This window comes from Vanellus vanellus (assembly GCF_965231255.1).
Source record: "Vanellus vanellus genome assembly, chromosome: 6".
NCBI classification, from domain to species: Eukaryota; Metazoa; Chordata; class Aves; order Charadriiformes; family Charadriidae; genus Vanellus; species Vanellus vanellus.
In genome coordinates, this window is record NC_138911.1 from 4,535,974 (window position 1) to 4,563,618 (window position 27,645).

The following is a 27,645-nucleotide window of genomic DNA, read 5'->3' on the forward strand; positions in this document are numbered from 1 at the left end:
GATGTGAGCAACCCCACACGTGGACCGTGGGTCTGCTGCATGCCAGGCTGGACTTCGGGCTGCGCCCAGCTCACTCTTTTGAGTGTATCGCATTAAGAAACGTTACCGAGAGACTCTCTCAGACCACAGTTACTCAGCCTAGCAGTGAACTGCTCCCTCAGCTGTTAGATGAGGACAGAAGGGCTCAGCCTGCGTACGATTCTTGTGTTGGGGTCCCCAACATAAGAAGGACGTGGACCTGTTGGCCACGAAGATGATCAGAGGGCTGGAGCACCTCTCCCACGAAGACAGGCTGAGTTGGGGTTGTTCAGCCTGGAGAAGAGAAGGCTCCGGGGAGACCTTAGAGCTCCTTCCAGTAACTAAAGGGGCTACAGGGAAAATGAGGAGGGACTCTTTATCAAGGAGTGGAGCGATAGGACAAGGGGTAACGGTTTTAAACCAGAAAAGCGGAGATTTAGGTTAGATATCAGGAAGAAATTTTTCACTGTGAGAGTGGTGAGTCCCTGGCCCAGGTTGCCCAGAGAAGCTGTGGCTGCCCCATCCCTGGAGGTGTTCAAGGCCGGGTTGGACGGGGCTTGAAGCTACCTGGGCTGGTGGGAGGGGTCCCTGCCCAGAGCAGGGGGGTGGAACTAGACCTTAAGGTCCCTTCCAACTCTAACCATTCTATGATTCTATGGTGTTCTAGGGGCCCTATGCTAAAATTCTTCTTGCAGCGGCCTCCCGCGGCTGCAGCGGCTGTTGTAGGGGGGAGATGTTTTACCGTTTTATTAACGTTCTGCGTTTATTTGATGCTTTGGGGTCACTGCAGTACCATTCCAGATCTCTATTTCCACAACCTCTTAACGTGCTTGTGTGCGTGATGCTCATGGGATTATGGTTCTTTCTTGTTTATTCAAGCCTTTGTGCTCCCCAGGGATCTTCCTACCAGCAGGTGAATTGGGAACATCGATGAAAGGACGCTAAAAGTGAGAGCAGGCCACTCTGGGCTGGGGAATCAGGCATCATACCCCCTGCTTCTGCTCAGGTCAATCAAACCCACACGAAAGCATCATGCCCTAGGTAGAAATCACATTTTTGGTGCAGAGGCCTGTCTACGCTTGAGTGACATGGACCAAAACCATTGTCGAAATAGGGTTCTGTTGTAGGCGGAAATTTAGTATTTATATCTATTAGGAAGCAATGAAGAGTTCGATACGAAGAGCTAAAATTGAGGACTGATTTCGTTACATGTTGAATAGCGTGATTGATACTTATAGGATTCTTGTGCCTCTGTCGCTTGATTTTGTACTATATCACTCAGACAGCGACGCATCTTTTTCAGTTGTTAGGCGTAACAGCGCTTCGCTTGGGCGAAGGTTTTAGAGAAAGAAAAGGAGGAGTGTGCAGTTTGCTGCTACTGAGAATTTGTTCTTGGTAGCAGTAGTTGAGAGGAACCATTTCCTTCTAAGCTGCCTGCGACAGGAATGGCGGCTGGCGCGGCTAACGCGTGGCTAGCTAGAAATCAACAGTGGCTGAGCTAATCGTGGTCTGACCGAGAGAACCTGTTGACTCTGTACATTGATTGAGTGCTAGCTATAGTCATTTCTGATCTATTTTTTGCCATGGTGTTCACCACTGGATTTTTTCTGTACGCTTTGCGTTAGTCCTTTTACTGTAAGGACGTTGCACTTTCAATGGTATGATTTTAGTGATAAGATTTCATCTAAATACAGTGGATGGGTAAAACTGCCTTCCTTATATGGCTGTAAGACCTCAACATGACTAAATCATTAGGAGCTTTATTTTATTTTTCTCCTCTATTTGAGCAGAATGTTTATTTGAACGGCCTTTTATCTTGCTACGACTGGCTTCTTAGACGTTCATCTTTTCAGCATGGCAGAATAGTAGCTTTATGTCATAAATAGCTAATTAACACAAATAATGAAGGGGTCAGGCAAGCAAAACCTTGCTTGTAGGAAACCTTGATTTCTGACCCTTAGTAAACTACATTGAAACTGGTTCGGAACTAGCTTGGGGATTTAAAGTCATAGCTGTCTCGGTGCTGTAAGAATGACAAGAAAATATTATGGCAGTGTTTAAATCAAAATAATATTCTTATTCCAAGAACTGTACTTAGAGATCTTTATAGGAGACATGGCTAGGATATTACGTAAGCATTTTCAGTATTATTAATGTTGTATATTATTTTAAATAGTCTTAAATCTTGCACTCAGTTCAGGAATAGTTCTGGTGTCAGCTTCACCGGTAAAACAGGGATCATTTATCACAAATTATATCTCGGATAACGTGCTCTCATAGACCTTTTCTTGCGGTGTAGGATTCAGTGTAGGAAGACATCATAGGTCTTAAGTCATAACCTTAGAGATTAGCTAGAGTCAAGGTTTTTATTCAGTATTCTGCTAAAAAGGGCCACGTTAGGTCATATGTAGTGTTTGTCAGTAAAACAAACTCACGCTTTGTGGTGTGTTGTATTTTTTGCTTACTTGTACATACTGTCCTATTGTCAATGACTGCCAAAATACCTATTAATAGCCATTATCCCACTGTGGGCTTTTTTCAGTAATAAACACCTTGGCAGTGTTTGAACTGCTGCTTCAGTGCCAACAGGTTTTTGTGATTTGAGCAAAAGGACAGCTTCTGACGGACAAGATACGGTCCCGCTCTGGGGTTAGCCAGTAGAGGGAGATGCAGTCATACACACTTTGTCGATATGGATGATGTGCAGGGAAGGAGTAAGCATGGAGGAGTCCAAAGTCGCTGTGGAGTAACTTTTCCTTCACTGCTGACTCTGCTGAGAACCTGTGGAGAAGCAGCGCTCCCTCGTTATTTCTCTTTGGTCACGCGTTGTTCCTCTCCCTAACAAAACTAGAGAGGAAGATGCAAAATGGATTGCTTATTCTATTCCTTATTTCTGCGGTTTTCATTGAAATAGATTCTGAGAAGGATTTATGCATTTTACTCAAAACTGGTATATGTAAAACCCCATCCGACAGCTGCCTGATTCTGGTGGAACTTCAGCATGCTCCAGGCTGGCAGCCTGGTGGGGCCGATTGTTGGCCCCTCAAGTAATAGATGACCACTCACGTTTCACTGGGGTCCAGAGTGGCATTTGCATACCTGGAAGGATTTGACCTCTTGCGTGTTTTCCAGTCTTGTCTACCTCATTTTCACAGGTTACGGTCTCTGGTCACCTCTCCCAGGATGGGTCATTCATTTTGTGTTAGCGAATGACTGGGTACGTTTCAGAAACCAGCTGGGAATTGCAACCCCAGGGCTTAGTCCTCCCTCCTTCCAAATGCCATAATGGCTCTGCTGTGATTTACTCTCCTCTATAGGGGTGAACCTTCCAGCGTAGTGACCCGTTTGGGTTTCACTGCCCACTGGCCCAGCTCCAGTAAGGTGGGTGGCTGATGCCCTTTCCCATCCTCTGGAGAGCGTTTGGTCTGGCACTAGTGTTAGGTTAGTCCGGTTGTCAAATGAATTATTCTGTGCAATGGGTAATGTGGATTTTAATCCCCTCAGACAGAGAAGGGAGCAATTTTTTTTCTTTAATTACCCTTTTCTGCTGCTCGCTTTTAGTCTGTGTATGCTGAACATAGATTTGGGCTAGAAAAGATTTGCCATAGACCCCAAACTTGACATGTACTGTGGCCTGACTCCTGCGTACAGGCAATGCTCGCAGCTCTGAGCCGAGCCCTGTAAATCACACAATTTAAGATTAACTCGATGGTCTCACCAGATTGAACTAAACCTGCACAGAATTAAAGATGTATTTGGGGAAAAATGTCAGAAATGGCAGTAAATATAGTTAAGCAAGATTGCATCTTAAAAATAATTAAGCTTTTACCGGTCAGCTGGTCACAAGGGGAAAAATTCTTCTAATCCTAACGAGTACTGATGCTGTAATGATGCCCTCACGTTTCCTAGCAAAGTCATTGAAGAGTCACTGCCCAAATTTCTCTGTGAAATCCGGGGAGGATCTGTCCTCGTCTCTTCCCATGAGTTTTCTCAGGTCTTGCTATCTTCTTGTTTGTGTTTTAATCACCTGGCTTCTTTGAAGCCTGCTTTGAGGGCGGTTAATATTTAATATTGGCGTTTGAAGTTTGTCATTGCCATAGCTCTCCTTCAAGATACAGTGCTCCATTCATTTCTGAAGGACCACTCAGCTCCAAGATAGATGAAGAGGAATAAGTAAAGCTTTAACCTGTCCTTTCTTCTTATAAACAGCCTAAGGAAAGGGGGAGAAATTGAGGCAAGCAAGGAGAACATGAAATAATATTTGTATTTAATATAAAAATATCAATATAATCTTATTGTACTAACTCTAGCTTTGGAAAGTCCAGTTACCTTAAGTGAAAGCTTTTCAGGGCCTAATCCGTGTCTTCATCTTGGATGGGCTGACTAGATTTGTAAAAGAGGTTTTAAAATGACAGTGGAGCAAACCTTTGCCTTGAGAGGAAGGTAAATTTAAGCTTCTGGTGCGTTCAGCAGAAAGGTTGAGTGAGAGTTGGAAAGAGGATCGTAGCCTAGAAGAGTCTCCTCTGAAACAGGAATGGATGCAGTGATGTGAGAGATGCTTTCTTGCACTTTAATATTCTTTTCTTACGTACTGACAGTTTCTTTTCAGCTGCATCTATCTAAGACTGCGAATTCCACAGGAAACTGGTTTCTTCAGAAGCCCGAGAAGAAGTCGGTGTCCTGGAGGCAGCAGATGGGGGGGCATGTATGAAATTTCACCTCTAGTGAGTGGCTGCTGCCCTAGTTGCCCTTACAGGCCATACTGTCCTTGGAATTCCTTCCCTGAGCAAGTGCAAGTTTTCTAGTAACAAGCCTGCAGACCTCCTGAAAGGGAGACCCAGCTGAGAAGACACGTAGAAATAATTTTAGCAGCAATGACCAAAAATTGTTATCTGATGGCTGCTGAATGACTTATGTGCCAGGCAGTCTTAAAACATCTCCAAATAGAAAAGAATTGATTTCACAGAAGCCCCTTCTTTCTGTAGATGTCTTTTTTTTTTTTCCCCCGGAAAAAAAGATCTGAGGATTAAGTAGCTAACAGGGGTGAACTTCTTTTGCTTCTAAACTGGTTTGCACAGTGTGAATCAGCCCAGAAGGCCAACTGTATCCTGGGCTGCATCAGAAGTGTGGCCAGCAGGTCAAAGGAGGGGATTCTGCCCCTCTACTCTACTCTCGTGAGACCCCACCTGGAGTACTGCCTCCAGCTCTGGAGTCCCCAACATAAGAAGGACATGGACCTGCTGGAGTGTGTCCAGAGGAGAGCCACGAGGACGATCCGAGGGCTGGAGCACCTGTCCTATGAGGAGAGGCTGAGAGAGTTGGGGCTGTTCAGCCTGGAGAAGAGAAGGCTCCAGGGAGATCTTATTGCGGCCTTCCGGTACCTAAAGGGGGCCTACAGGAGAGCTGCGGAAGGACTTTTTACTCGGGCATGTAGCGATAGGATGAGGGGGAATGGCTTGTAAGCTGGAAGAGGGCAGGTTCAGATTGAACATTAGGAAGAAGTTTTTCACTGTGAGGGTGGTGAGGCACTGGCACAGGTTGCCCAGAGAGGTTGTTGAGGCCCCGTCCCTGGAGGTGTGGCCTTGGGCAACCTGGTCCAGTGGGAGGTGTCCCTGCCTATGGCTGGGGGTTGGAACTCGATGATATTCAAGGTCCCTTCCAACCTAAACCGTTCTAGTGGAACAACTATCTCTTTCTTCCCAGCAGTGATTAGGATTTTTGAGACTGTAAGTCTTTTTTTTTTTTCTGCGTTTACTCTGTGTTTCTCTTTGAGCATCTTCAAAACAATTCATAGTTCATTCATTAGTTTGTTAATTGCAAATAGTTACTGTTTCGTAGTAAAAGTCTAGTAATTTATATATTATAGACTGCCTTAAATATAAAATTAAATTTTAAATGAAATGAGCAATAGGTTTGTGCATCTATGTACCTGAAAGGTAATGTTTGGTCTAACGTTGGGGACTTGGCCATTGTATTACCGGTCCCAACCCAAAAGCTCAGGACCTCATCCTGTTCCTGAATGCCTTTGTTGACATTCTTGTGGATCCAAGAAGGGAATTTAAACCAGCCACAGGTTCAACCCGTGAATTTAAACCAACAAAGGTTCAACCCTTTGGTTAGAGATGAATTACTGTGCTGATGTGGTGGGTGTTATAGTGGAGAGTGGGCAGGCAAGAACAATGCATGGGAGGACTTGGGGGGGGGGGGGGGGGGGGGGGGAGATCACGTGGTCTAATTCCGATGTCATGACAGAAAATGCAGACCAAATTCATACTAACCTGAGAAGGTTGGGCTTGTCATCATCTTGCTGTTAGGCTAACGTTTCTTTTTAAGTCAGATTTAGAACAAATTCCTGGTTGCAATAACAGGTTTGCTTTGATCACATTTATCGTATTTCAGAAACAGCAGCGGAGAATTTTCTGCTGTTGGTGGTTTTTAGCAACTAGCGAAGTTAAACTCCTCCTTTGATACTCAAAGCTTGTTAAGCCTCTTGATCTTATTTAACTGACTGTAATGATGAGGCAGGTGAAGCCTAGTGAAAATAAACATTTAAAGGAAAACATTAAGGATAACAGTGTTATTGCTGCAGCTAAAAGAGAACACTTTGAGTGTCAAAGCGGATGTTGGTGCAAAGAATAATCCAAAAGCTGTAATTCCTACAAGATTTTTGTGTCTTCAAGTTTCAAGCACTTGGGTTGCTGGGCAAGCCTTCTGGCAGGAGGCCCCTGGGCAGCTATTTCCAAATGAACCTTGAATCAAAAGCACGGAGAAGAAGGCAGGAGCACCTGGGCTGCCAGAGTCAGCTCCAGTTTTGGGGCACGTTGCTGCTCTCTGCCTATGGCTTTGGGATTACGGAGCCGTGCGATGCTGAGCAGATGAGGGTAGGCTTGCCCAGTCTGCTGTGCACTGCTGACTTACCTGCTGCTCCTTCTTTTCCTTAATGTTTATGTAAAGAATGCCCGTCCCTTGGCTATCTATTTCCAAAATTGGAAAACTCATATTCATACATTAAGGAGTGAAATGAATATATATGAAGTGGTAGAGTTGCCAGACCATAAAAGTAGGCGTGCTGTTGGCTGGCTGTGTACATGGGGAGGCAGGGAGTGCGGACAGAAGTGAAGTGACTCAGACCGCTGGATTTGACTGATCCCTGACATAACCCGGTCCTGTTTCCTCTGTGTGCCTTTGAGGAAAGGGAAATATATCACTTCAGCGTCAGAAATATCCTAAAAATATTGCACTTGGAAGGACTTACTACAGCATTCAAAATTTAAAGGTGCGGAAAGGGTGTATTTGGCTAAAGAAAAAAGAAGCTTAAAGGTCCAGGTTGTCCAGGGAACTCCAAAGCAAATTACTTTATGCCTGTAATACGGGGCAGGGAGCCACTTTCTTGTAGAAAAAAAGTGTCACCTAGAAAGTGGGCTGTAATTTCCACTTGTGTGTTGGAAGTGCATAATACTGCTCTTGTTTAACCTGAGTCCTTTCTTATTAAAAGTAGTTTGTTTAAGTTTGTTTCCTTGCTGATGAAGAGTGAAACTATGCAGATGACTATAAAGCATTAATTCTTGAAAAGATTAGAAACTCCCTTTAACCAATGTCATCACCATCTCATTGTCCACTCATTTAGTATTATTGTGTTCAACTTCATTAAAGGCAGTCATTCCCCATTGACTGTTGGTACCATCCCTAAAGCAGCTGAGCTATTAAATTCTTTGAACATGTAGAGTTTACGCATATGTATAAAGGTCACAGAGTCTGGATACTACGCTTTTTCCCCAGATAATATATTTAAACTTTTTCTAGATAATATATTTAAATTTTTTCTTATTTTGGGACAGGTAGAAAAATACTTTGAAGTGCTTCTTTTGCATAGAATGTGCAAAAGAGTTGCTATGATTTGTGAATCTAGCAAGGCATCCAGTACAAATTTGTCATGTATTTTAATAAGAAAAAGCAAAGAAATTACACCTAATCAATAACTGGCCTAATACAATCGTTTGGACTGCAGTGCGTCGTTGTACAGGAGAGGCTAATATAGTGGCATTCCATATCGTGTAGCTGTATGATAGGGCAATAAATCCAAATAGCGTTGAGTACTGTTAGAATTACATGCGTGCGGGATAATATTTCCTGGTTTTATTCCTCCCTGAGGAAGATTGTCTTTACAAGAAAAATACGCCTTCATGATATTCTCCTTTATGGCAAAGCAAAAATCAGCAGCAATAATAATGTATTCATAAAGGCAAGAGGGCTTCTGAGAGCCAAGGCAGTTTTAAGTTTGATGATACCGAACTGAGTGGGGAAATGGACAATTCGGAAGGGAGAGCCACCCTGCGGGAAGCCCTGGATAGGCTGGAAGAGTGGGCTAACGAGAACCTTATGAAGTTCAACGAGGACGAGTGTAAGGTCTTGCACTTGGGAAAACATAATCCAGGAGGGCAGCCCAGCCTGGGGTCTGCCTGGCTGGGGAGCAGCACTATGGGAAGGGGCCTGGGGGTCCTGGTGGACACCAAGCTCAATATGAGTGAACAGTCTGCTGCTGCGGCTCAGAAAGCCAACAGGATGCTGGGTTGTATCAACAAGGGCATCACCAACAGAGCTGAAGAAGTCATTATCCCACTCTACACAGCGTTTGTCAGGCCACGCCTGGAATGCTGTGTTAAGGTTTGGTCCCTGCTGTACAAAAAAAGATGTGGACAGGCTAGAGAGGGTCCAGAGAAGGGGCCACCAAGATAGTCAAAGGACTGGGAAGCCTGCCATAGGAGCAAGAGCTGAGAGAACTGGGTTTGTTCAGCCTTGAGAAAAGAAGGCTTAGGGGCGACCTTATCACCATGTTCCAGTATTTAAAGGGTGGCTACAAAGAAGATGGAGACTCCTTTTTTTACCAGGAGTCACATGGAAAAGACAAGGGATAATGGGTACACGTTACTCCTGAGGAGATTCCAATTGGGCAGAAAAGGAAAATTTTTCCCAATGAGAACGATCAGCCATTGGAATAATCTCCCCAGGGAAGTGGAAATGGTGGACTCCCCAACATTGGACACTTTTAAGATTCAGCAGGACAGGGTGCTGGGCCATCCTGTCTAGACCGTGCTTTTGCCAAGAAAAGGTTGGACCAGTTGATCCTTGAGGACCCTTCCAACCTGGTATTCTGTGATTCTATGATTAAGTTTAAAGCAATGGAGGAAAAGGAAAAGAAATCAACAGCTGGAGGTTGGTGGCACCGGTAACTTTTAATCTCCCCCAGAATAACCAATAGATAGCAGAGATAATTTTTTTTTTTGCATTTATTTTAAAATATTTTATTTTAAGTGTGGTTAAGATGCTTTTGGCATCTTTTTTGAATTAAACATTCTCAGGTAGAGGACATTGCATGTAATAAAATGAGACATAAAGCTTTCAATCTGTGATTACACCAACCTGTTTCAAAATACAAAACTATATCTTGTGTTGTTCTGGCATGTAAGAAACTTGTCCTATAGTGGGTAAAAGTCGTCGTCGATGTCTGTGCTTATTTACAGGGTCTTGGTTAGAAAAACTCACGGTCGTCTTGTCAAAGATGCCAAAGGCATCCAGCTTCTGTTGGCTGATGTAAGATTTAGGAGTGCTTCAAACCACTGAAAATCCGACTGTTAGTTTTCAGTTTGATGCAACTGTAGGATTATTCTAATCTGTCAGGTTGCTGAGCTGCTGCGTAGAGGATGGAATCTGTCGATGTTAGCAAAGAGGTTTTCCATTGATTTCGACATGGCTAACTCTTATGAGTAATAAGTTTCATTTCACGCGTTCTGGGTAATGAATGTGGAGAACAGTCTATTTCAACTGTAGATGATCTTTTTTATCAAAGGACTAGTCATATGCCGACAGCAAAGCCAAAAGCTGCATTTTCGAGTACGTGTACAACGGGTATTCATACGGAAACACGTTTCATGTGCAGACAAGTATCTGCAATCAACCAATTAGCGTATGTACATTAGATGTTTTTGCAAAATGCTGTTTGCGCGTTTGTATAACAATATGGTCTTAAGCTCCGCCTTTCTTCCCATGTCGTTTATTTTAGTAGCTTAAGGAAAAAAAAAAAAAAATTCTTCCACGATAAAATATTTATAAACTCTGTGAAACACAAGTTAGAATGCGAGACCTAAGGCGAATTCCACGTGAGTTACAGTGCAACTGCTCCTCTTGCTTTTTACAGTCTTTGTTTATGGGTTTGGAGACTCGTGTCCCCGCAGATTTGCTGAACGGAGAGAATGCTCTTGTGCCTGACCCGAGTGGCTTAGCAACCTCTTTGTTCGACTCCCCGGGGAAACTCCTCGGTTGTTCCTGGGAAGGCCCCGCACAGATTTATACATCTCACTGAAATGCTGAGCAGCAGATCGTGCGAGGCTTCTTGACTCTTTACCGTCCCGTTTTTCCAAACGCGGTAATCGAATTTGACTTGGGGTGAAGTCCCTCTGTTGCAGTAGCGTCTCGCCGGCAGAGGCATTGCTGGCCGCGGCTCGAGCACCTGCCCTTGCTTGCTGCGGATGAGGGTGTCTCGCTGCTGGCGAAAAAGCTCTCTGACTTGCTGAGAACAAGGAAGGTGTCCTGTGTATCTGGATGTTATTCTGCGGGCTGCTGTGGATTCACTAGGAGTGGCTCAAAGCATTAAGAGGATACAGTCCCGTCAGCTCCGGACTCGGTGTGGTACGTTACGTGTCCAACGGTGTGCCAGAGACGGCGGCCGTACTGCTGGAGTTGTTAGAGGTATTTCGGTCTCAGGTGTGTGGAAATTTTTGCGGTGTGTTTACACAGCTGTCAGTGCTGCTCGTGTAGATGTACCTGGGCTGAGGGAACTGGTCGGTGGTGGTAGCGCAGAATTTGCTCCGTGCCAACGTCTTGGGAGGCGAATGGGCCTTGCCTTTCTAGTGTAAAGCTAACTTGAGTGTACCCGCAGTCAGAAATACTTTAAGAAATTAAGCGAAACCAAGAGGAAAAATCCTCCTGTTTTATTTTGACACTTTGAACTTGTTTACTATCATGAAAGGCCACAAAATATTTTAAAACGTTGTTGAGGTATCAATGTAGGGCAGCTCGTTGAGGCGCCATTAAAGAGGGGAAGACTGGAGTGACTTCTTAATTTCAGTATTCATATACTAAAATATTTTATTCATAAACTGAACCAAAGCGCTAGGTAGATGTATGGTTTTTAAAACTTTCTTTTCTTGGTTACCGCCACATCCTGAACTTAGATTACGTGATGGCTGTTGCTGACTGCGTGGGTACAGACTTCAGCTAAACTGCGGGATGACACAGCCTGCCTTCTTGTCAGGAATTGTTCCTGGCGATCAACAACATCTATCTGTTCTTGTCCACCCGGTGGCGTCTCTCTTCACTTTATGATTAATTTTTTCATTTTGTCTGGACTGGAGAGTAAGATATTTTGGCAATTTGTGAAGTATCGTATATATACACCTGGCACTTCGTAATGTCTAAGAATAGTGACACTTTAAATGCAGATGTCTCTAGGTCACAGTTGCAGGCAGAATACAATGTAGGAGCCAAAACAAGCTTGAAAAAAGCTTTTAGTTCATGCCGCAACTTTGATTTCTCACAATAAACCTTGGGACACTCGTTATTCATGGACCGTCGACAAAATGTAGGATGAATTCAATGTGATCTTTGCAGTTAACTTGTAAAAGGGTTGAGATTTCCATCGTGTTGTTTTAACCCACACAAAATAGTTCGGGGTGGTATAAGCCATGCATTTTTTTGGACAGGGAGGGATAATTAATGATAGCATTCGCAAATATTAAATGACTTCCATCTGGGCATCCTTAATGAAAGTTAAGCATTCTTCCTTTGTCACGAGCATGTTGGAATTCAGTTCTTACTGATGAGAGAGAGTGCAAGATGTAACGGAGAACAATGAGAGGCAAAACATATCTCCTATCTAATCAAGAATAAAGTTTTCCTGGCTTCGTAGTCTAAGTAATAGTCTTCAATCAAAAGTGAGGAAATTGCAACATGCGGTTAAAAACACGCAGAAGATGTTAGCTGCAATAATATCGGAAAGTTTTCTTGCTTTACTAAACACGACGTTTTGTTTTCTTGTTTTGAAGGTATATGACCGATGGTGGTCTGGGCCTCTACACGCGCAGGCTGACCCGGCTGCCTGACGGCATGGCTGCAGTGCGGGAGACGATGCAGCGTAATACCTCACTGGGACTCGGCGATGCTGACAGGTAAGGTCTCATCCCGCAAATGCTCGCGTATAACGGTGCATTTGCTTCGCGCTGTTTCTAATACGTATTGGATCTCTAAGATTAAATAGCCGTGGGAATTCAGATACTGACTACGTGGATATAAGCTCCTCCAGGGTATTTCAGGTTATACGTGCACAGAGGTGTCAGGATAAATGCTGACTTTGTCTTCTGATTGTTCTGCAAAATCTCACCTGGGTTTTTGCGGACAGGATGCAACACAAGAAAACCAATAACTTTTATTTTGATAGTGTTTGAAATAAAAAAAGACTAATTCTCTTCTCGTTTCCACTGATTCTTCCAAGTCCAGTGCTTCGCTGTGAACAGTCAAGGCCAAAGATCAAGAAATAAGGGACTAAAAATCCATAATTTATGGGAGTGCGATCATAAAGGAAACCGGGGAGATGAACAGTAATGAGACTTCTGTTCTATTAGAGTTGAGATAAATGGGTTAAATATTTTTGCTTTTAATAGCATCAGCCTATAGCTGCCTCTTTCCTTTCCAAACCCAAAGCCTGATGAGTGTTACTGTTGATGTAGTAAGTGAACCATATCCTTTTTCTTCAGTGAGGGGCCCCTAAGTATAAAACGTGGATTTTGTTGTTACCCACGACAGGGTTTGAACCAATTTCTGAACTGAAATGTTTTTTTTTTCCCTTTTTGTTTTGTTACCGATAAGTCTTTCCTGGGATATAATGCAGTTGACTGAGTTTGATATGACGGATACTTTCTTGATAGCGATGCACGGATTACTAAGGAAACGCGAGTGATGGAGAATCTGGCCTTGTTTTCCAAGAAAGCCGTGCTAAATTGGCTTTGGTCTTCTCTTGATACTAGTGAAGACCAGGATGGTAAATCTGAACAAAAGAACTAAAACCTCTCAGAGAATCTCAGCTCAGATTCAGTTACTAAGTCAACATACGCTTGCCGGTTGTAAAATATGCCCGGATTTTTCAGGAGCTCCGTATCTGTTTCTGAAATTTGCGACTTGAAACCCGTACTGGGCCAACAGCACTTGCTCCTGGTTGACCATGAGCGGAGGCATTGCCACCTGGTGATGCAACTGAAGACTGATCAAGTATCACCCTGGTCTGTCGCTGTGACTTGTGAACATTGCCACATTACAGAAGCTATACGTTTGCAATCCCGAATTGGTCTGGTATAAATTATATTGTTGTTTAAGTAGCAGTCAGCCTTCTGGAGAGCTGGCGTCATTGATTCCTTCCCCCGTCTAATATTTTCTGTGCTTGCAACACTTTTTCTTGGCACATGAATTGCTCTCACATTTATTTGCTAAGCTCCTGCCCTGAAGACACCACACATGAGGACCAATTACGTACGTTCAACAAGAGGGATTATTTGTGCGTTTAAATATATTCCACTCTGAATGGGATTGGGACACGCTGAAATGCAATCCTTAGTTTGGGTCATTTGTTTCAGCTTTGGAAATCATTCTTTCAGTTCACGTGGAGGGGACGGACTGCACCACACAATAAAGACTCTGTATGGCCGGCAATTTAGCTGCGGCATGGGATCACAGAGAAATTACCCGTGGTCCCAGCGTTGGTGACGTTGTTATGTGTTGTTTTGATTTAGTCTTTTCTGTTTAGAATGTAAGGCTGCCCACCTTAGGCTGGAAATCAGAGTTTCCTGACAATAGGGCAGCGATTTAAACATAGCTCCTCTTTGGTTGCTGGGTGATCATGATGTGCAGTTTAAACAAAACAAAAAAAAATTGATCTTGGTTTGAGCAGCAGTTTTCCAGGGTGAAAGTTGGCGTAAGGAAAAGGAGTTGAATGAAACGCTGCAGCAACGAATCGCTTTCTTCATTCTGAGAGTGGAGTCAAGCAGGAGTTCTGCTTTAGTGGTACACCTAAAAAACATATGAAGATTAAATTTAACTTGTTCAAAGCAGATGTTAATTGAATGCATGGGAGAACAAGTGTGCAAGGCTATGAACCTTTGAGTATAAGGATAATCATTAAAATTTTATCAGAGGAATATTTCAATTTGCTCACTTGTTTAGTTTCTCGTGTTATTAATTGTAGAAGGCGAGTTGTGAAGCTTTTACTCCGTTGGCTCTGGTAATGTAAAGCACAGACCTCAGAAGGTACATTTTCCCCTCCAGCGGGGAAATCCAAACAAGGCAGTTTAATTTAATGCTTGATTGCAAGGTTAATGGAATCATTGCGCAACACAGCTGAGCTTATTTATTCACTTCAAGACAATTTGTGTTTGCATAGAACAAAGGCGTTTTTAATGAAAAAAGGCATTAAAAATGCCTTTTTGTTTAGTTTGTGCCTTTTTTTTTTTTTTAAGGTTGCAAATTAGCCACCTATGGTTTTGTCTCTTCTATATATATGGAGTTGGTGTGTACCATCTGGTTATTTAAGTTGATTTCACATTGTCAGGCGCAGCTGCTTGAGCTGAGACTTAATTCTGCCCTTACTTTCATATATGTAACTTGCATTTATGAATATATATAGATAAGAGGGAAGAAATTCAAAACTTGGATTCGAGTAAATCTTCATGTAATTGCCTACTTGTGTAACCTATTATTTAGATAACATAAATCAGACCTCTGCTGATTTATCATACCCTTGTGAATAGGACAGGAGACTGTATTAATGAATGTGAGCTTGTCAAGAGTAACTTTAGTGCTGTTATTAGGGAAATGTCTACATGACTTATTTAAAAATCCTCAGTGAAGTGTGTAAATAACTACTTCCGAGCATGATTGACTTGCATTGTTTCACTTCCACAATTTAATTTGAGGTTGCGTGAATTACATGTCTTTGCATAGGAGTATAAGGCATAAAAAGGTCTTCCCGGCTTCTGACTGTAAGGACCTGTCTCATCAGATAGCGGACGACGTTGTCTCAGTACGTCCAACAGCCACAGCGTTGGTGGACTGTGGGTAAAACGCAGCCAAGGTCTTGAGCATGATGGATGGAACCGCTCTAAGAGCGTTTCTGTATCGTGGTTCAGGTCTACGATGACTACAGTGACAGTCTTGGCACACTCCTGTCACTCTGCAGTTCAAACAAGACCGTTTTCAGTTTAACTCTCAGAAGGAGTTGCGGCTGAAGCTGGCTCCTGGCCGTCGGTAGCATTTCACTAGCGTTTCCTGCTTCTGGCAAGTTTTTTGGCTAATCCCAGATGAGAATGTGGAACCAGGAGAGGAGATGGACAGGAAGGAAGAATTGGAAGTGAAGCAGAGAGTGAGCAGGAAGCCAGAGGACGTTCCGTGCAGAGCATGGATATATCACTATTAATAAGAACGTCGCTGAGTGCAGATTTTTTTCAGATGCTATGATTCATAGCAATTTCTACAAATGGTAAAAATTATGACTTTCAAAAATAGCTGGGGTAGTATTTTGCTGTTGTTTTGCATTTTATAGAAACAGTTTAAGGTTATTTATATGTCTCTTGGCTCAGGTGGTGGAGAACGCTTCACCTTCGTTCATGGAGTAAAACCCTTAGACTGGAGTATGTTTATATTCACTAACTGCAATTTAATTTCTTGCATCCTGTTACAGTGATGAGATTACTAAAAAGATGGGTTAGTGTTCAGTGCTGGAGGGAGTTTGTCGGATTGCCTTCGTGACCATGGGAATTTGGATCACACTTCAGAAGAGCGGAAAAGCGAGTTGAAGCAAGTCATGGAGTTGGGGGCGACGTCGGCCTGTTCTGGAAAGCGGGGAGAGGAGGAGATGCCGCTGCTTTCGGGAGGAGGCAAATCCTACTGAAAGCAGAATTACAGACATGGTGCTGATGGGTATCGCATAAGAAGCTGCATCAAATTTTCTTCTTTTTAGGTGCTGCTTCATTGTAGACAATGGGGGAAAACGTTACAATATAAGAAAAAAAAAAAAAGGAAGTTTTTCTTAAGATATTCTTTATGTAGTTTTATAATATGATAAGACAGCTTTAAGTCCTGAACGTACATTTTCCGTTTTTCTTTATAACTGAGACAATGCAGCTGGAAGTAAATGAAGGTGTCTGCAAGTCCTGGCATTGCAACTGAGGAGTTAAATCCTCCATTCACAGAGAATATCCTTTAGCAGTACTACCCCGTTATGACCCATCTCATCGTTACTGTAGTTTTGCTACTCCAGCAGCGGTAGCGTGATGCATAAGAAAAGGGTAAAAACAGAGAAAATGTGTCTGGAATAGACGCATACAGACACATAGACTGGGTAGCCTTTGTCTTAAAACGTTAAAACATGACTGGGTTATGTCTTAAACTTGAGATGGACTCAACTGTTGTAAAAATACGTAGAAAATAGATATTCCTGCATTGTAATGGCAGTGGAATTCCCATCATCTCCTTCCCTCACAGCATCTCCTGCTCCCGCGAGGCTCCCTCGGGAGTGTTGACATAAGTGTTTGTGGAGTTTCACAGTGAATGAACTTGCAGGGAGATTCATCTGGTATTTTGTGTGAATAGGTCTGCGGAGGGAGGATGTCCTTTCTGTCAGGAGAAAGAGTAACTGTATCCATTGAAGTCATCTACAGACCTCAGGAGATCTCAGCTAAGAAAGATGCTTCCGAGCTGTTACCGCTTTACCGGGAAGATTTCATGCTGTCAGTTCACAGTTCCCTCACCTCCAGAAAGCCCTGACAATTGTACTTGCATTCAGTTTTTATAATTAAAATCACTTATAAATTCTGCTTTTCCCATTTTTTCTTTGCTAGGGCAATGGGACCACCCCTATATAAGGATCCTATGTACTAAATAAGCGTTCTAGAAAATAATTTAAAAGTCTCTAAATTGTTTTAAGATAAAATAGATCCAAACGTAAGTGTCGACAGCCGAGCGTTCGTTGCTCACTCTGTCTGAGCTGTGAGTCACTGCACTTTGTAGGTATATACCCATGTATATAGCTGCTTAATAGCAAAGCACGGGACTGGTGAGATTATTCATGCCTAAGAGATCTTCTGCACTGCTCGGCCATCTGTTTGGATTTTATCACCGACTTGGAAAAAACACGACCTCCAAATGTGCAAGGTGTACCTTGGTACCTACAGATACCGATCTCTCTGTCGGTGAAAGATCCCACATTTGTCTTGAAAACTGACTCGCAGAAATAGGGAAATTCACATTGCAAGGATTCTTTGAAGTTTATGGCCTTGGGATCTGCTGATTAGAATCACAATACCATACGCTTTTATTTTCCAAGGAATCTTTTTACAAGCAGTAATCCAAAGTGGTTTTAGGTTACATAAAGTAATTGCAAAGTTAAGCAACAAATAGTAGTTGAAAGCAAAGGTACAGTAGTTACACCCGAGGGCTGAAATTAGCAGTACCAAAAGGAAAAAAAGACGTTCTGCTTTCAAAGGGGGCAAGGTTAGTCAAGGGAAGCCCTGTCTTTTGGCAGGTCCGTTTCAGTGGGCTAAAGATGACAAACTTCTGGGCACGTAAGCTTTTCTTAAGGTCTAAAAGAGAAGCAAAAAATTTCGTTGCTCAATACAAGTTGAACAACAGTTGCTCTAAATTTACCTGGATGTCTTAGTAGTTTAGACAAACTCTTAAAGACAGACAATAGCTATGAAGCCAAGGAAGACTTAACAAGGAAAGGCGCGATACAATGTTTGCGTGCTGTAGAAAAGAGAGCTATGGATGATTTATCACCTGTGTAACATGGAGGGGTAAACCGGGGAGAGGGAGCAAATTATTACAGGCTGTAAAAGCTGTCTCTTTATTGAATCTATGGTTTTTAATATCCACCAGAGTTATTATTTTAATACTCTGGTTTATTCTTTGAAGATGTTTTATGGAACTCCCTTGAAGATGAGAAGGAAGAGGTCAGAGATGAAGTGGCTGTGTGAGAATTGTCCCCCCCCCTTGGGTAACCAGGTTCTTCTCAGCTCTGTGGCTTGCACGTGAATTCATTCAGCAGGCACAGGAGTACTGGGTTTGTGGTGTGCTTTTTCTTTTTTCCACATACATACTTACGGGATACATATGATACACTGGATGGAAGTATACTACATTCCGGGAAGTACGGGATTTGGTGATAGTGTCAGTTCTGTTTAGAGAGGCGTGATGGAATGGACGTAAGTTGGAATGTTTTGTTTGTTTCTCAGGCGTAGTCTAATTTTACTCATTGCATGATGGTCAGCAAAGAGTTTGCTTCCAGCCGTCAACTTGGTGAGGTTGGGATCTGTTTGAAGGCTAGGAAGAGTTTTGAGGAGGGGACGATTTAAGAAGTAGATAATTTTTCAGCAGAGATTGTATTGGTTTAAAAATTTCTATCCGGGCTCTGGATTATCACGTCGTGTAGCTATAGTGAATGTATGATTGATGGGGGATGTTTGGTGCTATTCTTAAACTGACTTTTTGTAAGAATGCAATTTGTTTTCCTATGGGAGAGTCCCTTTGCCATGTATTCATGGGGAAAAAAAAAAAGGTGCAGATTTTACTCTAGTTAGGACCTACGTGCATCCAAGAAGCCAAGAATTATCCCATTCTTCTCTGTTAACTAATACGTGTTTTAGTAGCCCCACAGGCTGACGAGGCAGTTGAAAGCAGTTCTTCACCTTTTTCAAGAACTTTCTTCCCATGAGGAGGTAGAGCTCTAGCACTTGACATTAAAAACAAGCAAACCAACCAAACAACCAACACACCCCACCATTGCAAGGTGTTCCCTCCAAAATTAGTAGATTGGGCGATCTTTATATGCTTGACTTGTCACTATCGTTTTAAACTCCTTCTTCAGAATTGTTTTTTTGCTTAGATGTAAACACTGAAGACATAGGCTGGATCTGGGCTTTAGGAACGGCATTTCTCGTTGAACCTTTCTTCCTCGTGTCATGTTGTTGCTGTGATTCGGATTCTGCATTCCTTTCCGTTTGAAGGGGTATTTCCACCTCTGCTCTAGCATCTAATTAAAATGCTTAAGACAGGAGCTGAAGTTCACTACAAAGCTAATGGAAGGTGCCTCAAGGGAGCAACTCATCGTGGCTAAGTCAGGACTTTCTTTCCGCCCATCTATTCCCCTAGAAGGCGGCACTGCTGCATGTGGACAGGTGAAGGGTCCTTAACGTTTTCGGAGTGGTGGATACTGATTCTGTAGATAAGGGAAAACTGCCTCTGTCAAGCAGCTGAATAGTATGCATCTAGCGATGGCAACAATCACGATCCTACACCACGCGAAATAGATTTTCCTGAAGTGGTGTTTCCTTTCATATACACCCACTTTATGTGTATAAGTATAAAGTTGATCTGACTGCTGATTCAGAGGCTCTTCTGAAACCCTCAATATTTCTGGTTCCATTGCCAGAGATTAGCGCTGTCTTTTCTGTTGTATGAAGTGGCTTTTAAAACACTTTAGGCATGTGGGAAATCAAGCTTGTATTCCAAGGGTAAACAAGATTGTAGATACAAAGACCATTTTGAACTGTATCAGGGTCTTTGTGCTTTGCATGACAAACCCAAGAATGTGAAATGCTTGCTGACATGGTGCAGACTTTGTTATTTGGTTTTCCATGTCGGATGGCAGAAGAGTCAACATAGTCTCGCAACTGACCTACACCAGTAACCTCTGAGTTTGGGATTTGGAGATTGAATAGATAAAACTAATAGCAGACAGCTGTCAGACTCCGAAAGAAGAATCCCAGTTTTGGGCTGTTTGAGGAGTGTGGAAGCTCATTGTGGCTGTAAAGCAGGTTTCAAGACAGATGTTTTTTTCAAATATTGTGTGCTTTTCTAAATGTCTCATGACTAGAAAACCTAGAGAATTCTCTCCCTTTGGTCTTCGACCTTCGTAGGTAGTTTGTTGGGGCTTTGGAGTTGTCCATAGTTGTACATTTCACTAGAATTTTTCATTAGTTTTCTTTGCTTCTGTTCTACAACTATGCATTCTTTTGTGATTATAACAATATTCTGTTAGTATTATCTTACATCTTACATCTGGATCTATGCTTTCTGTTTCACGGCTGAATGTTTCCTGTAATTGTATTGTTTGGAAAATGACATCAAAATTCTGAGTCCAAATGTGAGATGCACGTGTCTTCCTGCACGCTCTTGTGAGCTTTGCTGGGGGGGGGGGTGGGGTGGTTTCTTTTTCTTTACTCTATTGATGATGTTTAATGACTATTCAATCATTTATTCCCAGTCTCGTCCCCTCCAGTGGAGACCTTTCAAACATGGTACTGCAGATGGGGCAAGGGGACACCCTCTGTATCATCAGTGAGAAGCCTCCAAGGAATTCAGGACAATCAGATATTTTGAAGGGATCCATTGCCTCTACAGGGAAATGAGACTCCTAATTTGGACTGCTAACTAATATGTTTAAAATTGGATGGCACTCATAGCCCTGTACAGCCAATACACATCCACAGCTGCAGTGGAGCAGTAGAAGCTGTAAGGTATCCACAACTTTGAGTTCGTATTTAAAATGCTACGTATTCCGTAAGCACTCCTTCAGCTGTCCTCAATGGCAACTGCTGTGGTAAGAAGGTAATGAAAGGAAGGGGCATACTTTTGGGCTGACTGATGTCAAAAGAATTGAAAACGTCCCTGACCCTAGGTACTTATCGAGGCAGAAGATATGTTCAGATAACATGAAGGTTCCCTCCCTATTTCCATGGCGCTTCAGAAGGAGGTGCACGCTCTTCCCGCCTCTCACGGCCCTTATCTACCGACTATACCTGGGTTTTTGTAAAGAGGGGAATGTCTCGTTTCCCATGTATGTCTACACGGCGTTTGCCGTGGGTAGAGAGTGACTCCTGAAAGCCGGAGGGCAGACTGAAGTGCTGAAATTGGGATGTACGGCCCGTGTAGAATGAAGGTTTGTCCCCCTTGGAAGGACTTTCCAGTTCTGGAGATCAGCTGCGAAGCATTCGGCGGTGGGAGTGCTAAGGGGGTGACAGGGACAACAGTGCATAATTATATCTTTGCTGCCCCGGGGCTTCATGGAGCTACTGCATTTATATCAGGCCGTTCCTTGGTGTCACGATAACTTCCTTGGTGGCCAACAAGCTCTTCCATACTGGGGGTCAGTACCCTTCTTATCTGTGAGTCCTACTCTGCTCTTCTCCATTCCTCAGCTTCCTCGTAGTATAGGGATTTTCCAGCGGTATGATAAGGTGACTTTGTGACCTTTTTATGACAGCCATAGGATTCACGGCGAAGTTGAGACAACACAGAACAAGTAGTCACTTCGCTCCTGATCTTTTGGAGATGAGCCCCACCATCCTCAGGCTCAAACGGCCCAGTGCTAACGCAGCTGCACGGGGCTTAAAAACGCTCTATTATATAAACAGGCATTAAGGCTTTCACGTGATAGTCTTCTGTTGCTTAAGTATATACAGTTAAATATACATTCGGCCAGGATAAATAATCGCATACTCTACAGTGGAAACACTTGGAGCTACACTGTGCTGTTACAGCAGTAGTATGAGAATGTGCGTAATTTGTTTTTATGAGCAGAAGTTTTGGATATTCTCACTAAAAATAGAGCATCTAATTTTATTAACACCGATTGTTGCAATTTGAGACTAATTAGTCTGACGTTAAGTGGCATTGGAACAGCGCGAAGCCTGTGTGCAGAGAGAGCCCGAGTAACCACCGCATTGCTGGAGGCTGTGTTTATGTGTGTCCAGGTACGTGTGGTCAATCAGTAGCCAGAGGATCAGCACTAAACATTGGAAGTCTGATTAGCGCCTGAGCAAAGTCCAAGGGCTGAGGTCAGCTCTTTTTAACTATATGATTATTTTTTTTCGTTGTTTCTTAACTGACAAAGGCTCTGCTCAGCAGCTACTGTGGAGTTACCATGTGCTCTCATCAGCCCCAAGTAACATTTTTATCTTTTTAATCTAATTTTAACTTTAAAGTTTTTCTTCTCTGATTGCGTTGTTAGTTTAAGTTAATTTTCATATATATCAACTAATTCATTCGTTTTGGTTTGGGGGAAATGAGCAAACCACCTTGAGCGTTCAAAAAGGTTTTATTCCCTCTTTCATGTTCATAGTCAAGATTGATTTATTCTTGTTATGAAACTTGCAGCTAGAAATACTCTTCGTAACATGACTTAATGCCTTAAACATCTCTTTGAAACTATTGATGTTATATGATACTATCTGATATGTGCATGCATCGTTTTAGGTTTCATTTGCATTTTTATGCAAAGATTTCATTTTTATTTTCGGAGGTGACTGAAACATAATGTTGCATTTGCAAAACTAGAACTGTTTTGAATGCAGAAGGGAAGAACGGAATATTATCAGGAAATAGGTAGAATGTATTCACAGACAGCCTTATATCTCTATGGAAAGAGAAAAGAGGGAAAAGGAGAAGGAAGAATCACCAACGTGAGCCTCTGGGAAAGAGATACAAGTATCCTGTGCCAACTAAAGTTCACAGAGGTTACGTTCATCCAGGAAAGCCTTATGCTCCACTTAATCCATATTTTGGGACTATGCATATTCTCTATCTAGTCCTAGATAGAAAATTTATCCATCTGTGCTTTGAGAGCATTTCTGAACCAAAGGACTCATGAGATGGATCAGGCGGTGGTGAAATTTATACATGCATTTATACATATGCATCTTAAATGTGCGTGCAAAAGAAAGACACAAATTTTCTGAAATCAGAAGATGGTGATTTCCAGCTGAAGTCAGGATATGAGTTCTGTGCTCTAATTTCTGTTGAAATTCTTCGTTGGCTTCTAACTATAACCACCAATCCATTTCTTCTGTTAATATAGATTAAAAGCAAATATGCCATATGGCAACGTGAAGTTGCTTGTCTTTGCTTTCAGTCAAGGCATGCTGGTGGTTTGGCCTCCAACACCCAGAGGGTAGAATCGGAGACATCTTCCAAGCTGTGGCTTAGAGTTTGGGTCTCTTTCTGCAGTAGCTTCTGACTTTTTCTCAATTGTAGCGACATTCTGCTTCTCTCTCTCACCATGTTTTTATGGGCTGACCTTACTTTAGCTGTAACGAGCTAAACATCTGACTGATAAAATAATCATTCCTTCCTGTGAGTCATACCATATGTTTTCCCCTCTCTCCACCACCACAATTCCAGTCATGCTTGACCCACTTATTTTACCTTTCCTACATCATCCCCTCTATGCTAACAAATTGGTTTCTCGTGCAGCCATTTATCTCTTTCCAATCAATGCATTGTGCTTTCAGTGGTGGCCTTTCATCGTGTCTACCTTTGTCCTCAATGAATTGCTGAAACCCAACTTCCTCCATAAATACTGTTTGAATCTTCAAGTTGCTCCCCACTTTGAATACATTCCTCTCTTGTTTAATGACATCAGTCTCTGATTTCACTTTCAGATTTTAACACCATTGGAGTGAAGGAGCTTGCAATCCATGGCGATGCGGTTAAGTTTATTATGGCAGCGTATATGTTATCAAATCATTTAGGAACAAGGGATTATTTTAGAAAGAAAAAAAAATGAGAGCCAAGGGTAACTTAGGACTTGGCTAAGCAAGGCTGGGTGGGATCGTGGGAGGAGAACAAAACTTTCTTTAGACATTTTCAGGAATACCAGTGAATTGTAGCTATAACTTCAGTACAATGGATTCAGCGGAGACAAGGAAAACATAGAGGAATTATAAGGAAAGTCTCTCTGGCACTTACTGACTTGTAAATTAGTCTCTGGGAAGTTTGTCCTTTGTGGTCTTTAAAAATCTGTATGAACCAAAGCACAGTCACACATTAGAGGGAAAGTGGCGTGAATAACCAAAAAGGGGTTTTCCAGAAGAATCTTTTATTTCATTATTAATATTGAAGGCATAGTTTGTTAGGTGCGTCTGTTATGATGCAAAATATAAATGCTTGCATTAATCCAACTAGTAATCGGGGGCAGGGGGGGGTTGTGTCTTCTTTTTTTTGGAGGGGTGCATCCAGTGACTTTTATTCTTTCATCTTGTTATCCCTTGTGCAGTTCACTTGATTAAAGTCTCTAAACAAAGATATCCAATGACCACTCCTTAATTCCAGAGGAATTCACTGAACTAGAGCTGGTTTTATCAGTAACGGTTTTTGTTAAAGTCTGTGATAGCAAAGTGAGACACCATTTCTCAGGTCAGCCTTAACAAGATGGCCACAACCTGCCAATGTTGAAAGAGGGCAGAGATGAGAGGCCGGATTAAAGTTATTTTCATTTCATTATTGCAGTGGGATAAAACAGAAGATAAGAGTTGGGGTTTTGTTCTTTGTCTTCCCCTTACAGAGTAGTGATGCAGTGATTGTGGTTCTAATGTAAAAAGCTGTGCCAGACTGGAGCAGGGATCTCAGTTTTGGCCTCTTCTGTTTGGATTGTTTCTTTAAGAATATTTTTCTCTGTCTCTTCTGCCAAATTATTTGCTGGAAATAATATCAACACAAGATACTGAAAGGTGTTACTTGGACTCTTGGCTACTGCAGAGCTATCAGGTCACAGAAGCGGGATGGAAAGAATTAAGGTTGAAGTTCTTGAACTCCCACATCCCCCCCTGGATGATTTAACGATGAAAATTAACAAAGGGTCCAAGGGAGTCGTCTTGGTGTTGTGAAGAGTTACAGTTTTTTTTATAAACCAACAGGATATTTAATGATATTTAATCAAAAAATTCCAAACCATCTCTGAAACATTGCTGTAGCAGTAACAGAACTGGCGGTTTGAGAGTTTGATCTTATTTGCAAACGTAGATGGGGGGGGGAGAAAGTGCCTTAAAACCTCTTTTTAACAAGATATATTTTTGACTGGATTCCAGTTACTGCTTCTAAGCTGCTTTTGGGTCACCACTGTGGTGTAAAGGTGTTGCGTTTGGTTAGAAGGTAGGCCTACAAAGTTCTCAGCACCTCAATGAAAGAATGAGTGGTCACAATTTGGGCCTCTCTATGTATTGAATATGAAAAATGGCATTAACAGAAAATTGAGGTTGTGCATGGTCCATGTGCTGCGACAAGCAGGCAGGGGTTCCTCAAGGAACAGCCGTCATCCTGGTAGGGCAGTGATCCACCACCTCTGCAGCAGGTCTGTCTCCTGCAGTCAAATAGGAGTCATAAAAAGAAAACAAGAAAAAAAAATAATCTCATCATGAAAGAATATATCAAAATGTGTATTTACAGACAATTTCAGTTCTGATCTTTCCCTTTCAATTTGGCCCACACCTATTTTTTCATTCTCCAGGTCCACTTGAGGCTTCTTGTCCCAGGTCTGTTGCTTTCATGCAGCAGGTCCCAGCCTTTGACTTCAGAATTGCCATCTAAATTTGGGTTTGTTTCCTTTTCCTTTTTGCACTTATTCTCCGCGTACAGTCTCAGCTTCTCTTCTTTACTTATCGCCCCTGTTCTCCAGGGCCCTCCAGAACCAAATAAAAAATTTATATTGCCAGACGAGTTTCTCAGGGAAGATCGATATAGCTTAATAGTAAAATCATGTATATTTTCTAACGATACTCAGGAATTGTGCCGTTTTTAACCGAGACCAAAGTCCATCCTTAGGTTGGCCTGCGGCTCGGAAAACTTCAGGCCAAACAGCTCGATTTTGGCAAAAAGGTAAATAATTGAAATCATTCCCCCTGCTAATTATTTCATTACTGTGACACAGCCATGTCTGAAGCAGAGGGTGTAGCCTCGGAGAGAACAAACGCGCGGCGTAAAACCCAGCAGGGCTGGGGCTGGGGAAGGGATTACTGGGCAAGGAAGACTTTTGCAAGTTTGTGCTCTTACAGAAATGCTAGGAAAGGGTCAAGAGTCCTGCAGAGACCCTGGGACCTTCCGACTGCTTCAGGGTAGGGAGTGGAGGGAGGAAACAGTGCCAGCATCAGTGATACAGGGCTTACAGGACTCGGCCAGCGAGAAAGCTTTGCTCAGACCTACCGGGGGGAAAAAAAACCCAACAAACAGTAAAATTATGCTTTCCTGTTACATTTCATGGCTGGAATGATTAAAAGCTCAAATTCATCTGAAGTACGACAGAAGGGTGTCATGACATTAAAAAGGTTTGTGACTTGGGGCAGTCGAGCTTGTGTTTTCTCCCACTTTACTCCCATTGTAGTCGTTTTTAAAAAAAAAAAAGGCAAACCTGCTTCTACCTTATTATCAGAATTAGAGAGAGAGAATGCAGGTGAAGTCGCGTATATTAACGGCGCCTTTAAAGAGCAGTTTAAATGCCGTTCGGTGATGATGGGGGCGGGAGGGGGAATGTCGCGCCATAGGAGAGGCTCCGCTGAGCTTTGAAGCGGATCAGATGCTGGAGGGCAATTAAACACGCAAGATTTCCCCCTTTAAACAAAGGCACAGAAGGGAGTCGCCCTGTTTTCTGTGCTGGTAGTCATCCAAGAGGAGAGAAGAATGTGTAAGCGAAGACAGGAAAGATGGTGCAGTTTAAAGGAAGGATGTCAGACCCCAGCAGGACGCCTGCCTGAGTTGCATCTCAATAAATAATAAGCGCTTGTTATGCTAATAGTCACTATTTTCAATAACACGATTTGCATACAGATCACACGCGTGTTAATTAGGCGGTGCGCATAGCCAGTAATGCGCATCTTGGGTTTTGTCCTGGGCGTTTTCTTTTGTAAAATGATGCATCGCCTTAATGAATATTGCAAAGTTTGGGAGGGCACATAAATAGCTAATGCAATGAAGAGCGGCATACCGAGCTAGATACGCCCTGGAGATAACCACACATACCAGAGACCTTTCTGGAAGAAGCCCGAGATTAGTGTCACCTCTGGCACTGACAACATCTGTCCTTACACCTGATTATAATGAAAATAAAACGAAACAAAAGGGTGCGGGAATGCTTGATAACGCTATGCTGCCTGGTAATAATTAACCCCGTGTTGGCTAATTACTGGGTGCGTGCTTGTGTATATTGCCTTTATACACAAGTTTACACACCAGGGCACAAAGTGGAGTAGTTTTATACTGACTTCATGCCGCCTGGGGGAGGACAGGTGAGACTTGGCTCCGTGCAGAGGTAGAACAGTGTGGGCAGAGCTACTCCTTGGAAAACTTGTGAACGCCTGAATCAGAGGCATCTTTTATTTGGTCAGTGCTTTTCAGCTTGTGACCGCAGTATTTCTGTTCGCTGGGAGGACAGGCCTCCTGGCGAGCTGGGTCTGAAGGGCAGCTCCACGTATTCTTTCTTCTCTTCCCTCCTTTCCCACCCGTCTTCGGGATGCGTAGCATTTCGCATTTCGTCAGGTCTAACTGAAAGTTCCCGCTTGTCCTCCTGACCTGCTAACTTAAATAAGACGAGTAGAAATCGGCCGCTCTGTTGAGAGTGCCTCGTGGTACGAAGGAAGGATGCCCTATACAACGTAGTGAGGTGACAGCTGAGGTTGAGCATCATGCTGAATCTGCATTGCATCCAGACCCACTTTAGTATCTTCAGATGTCCATCTGTAAAGCATAATGCAGCACCAGTTC

At 42.8% G+C, this 27,645-nt stretch overlaps 1 protein-coding gene across 1 annotated transcript in view; it reads left to right on the forward strand.

Moving 5' to 3' along the window:
* Window positions 1–27,645, forward strand: part of NAV2 (neuron navigator 2) — a 179,556-nt gene that overhangs the window by 74,531 nt on the left and 77,380 nt on the right. Inside the window, exon 11 of the mRNA XM_082484750.1 lies at window positions 12,120–12,242. Coding sequence (XP_082340876.1) covers window positions 12,120–12,242 — 123 coding nt within the window. The remainder of the gene's footprint in view (window positions 1–12,119; window positions 12,243–27,645) is intronic.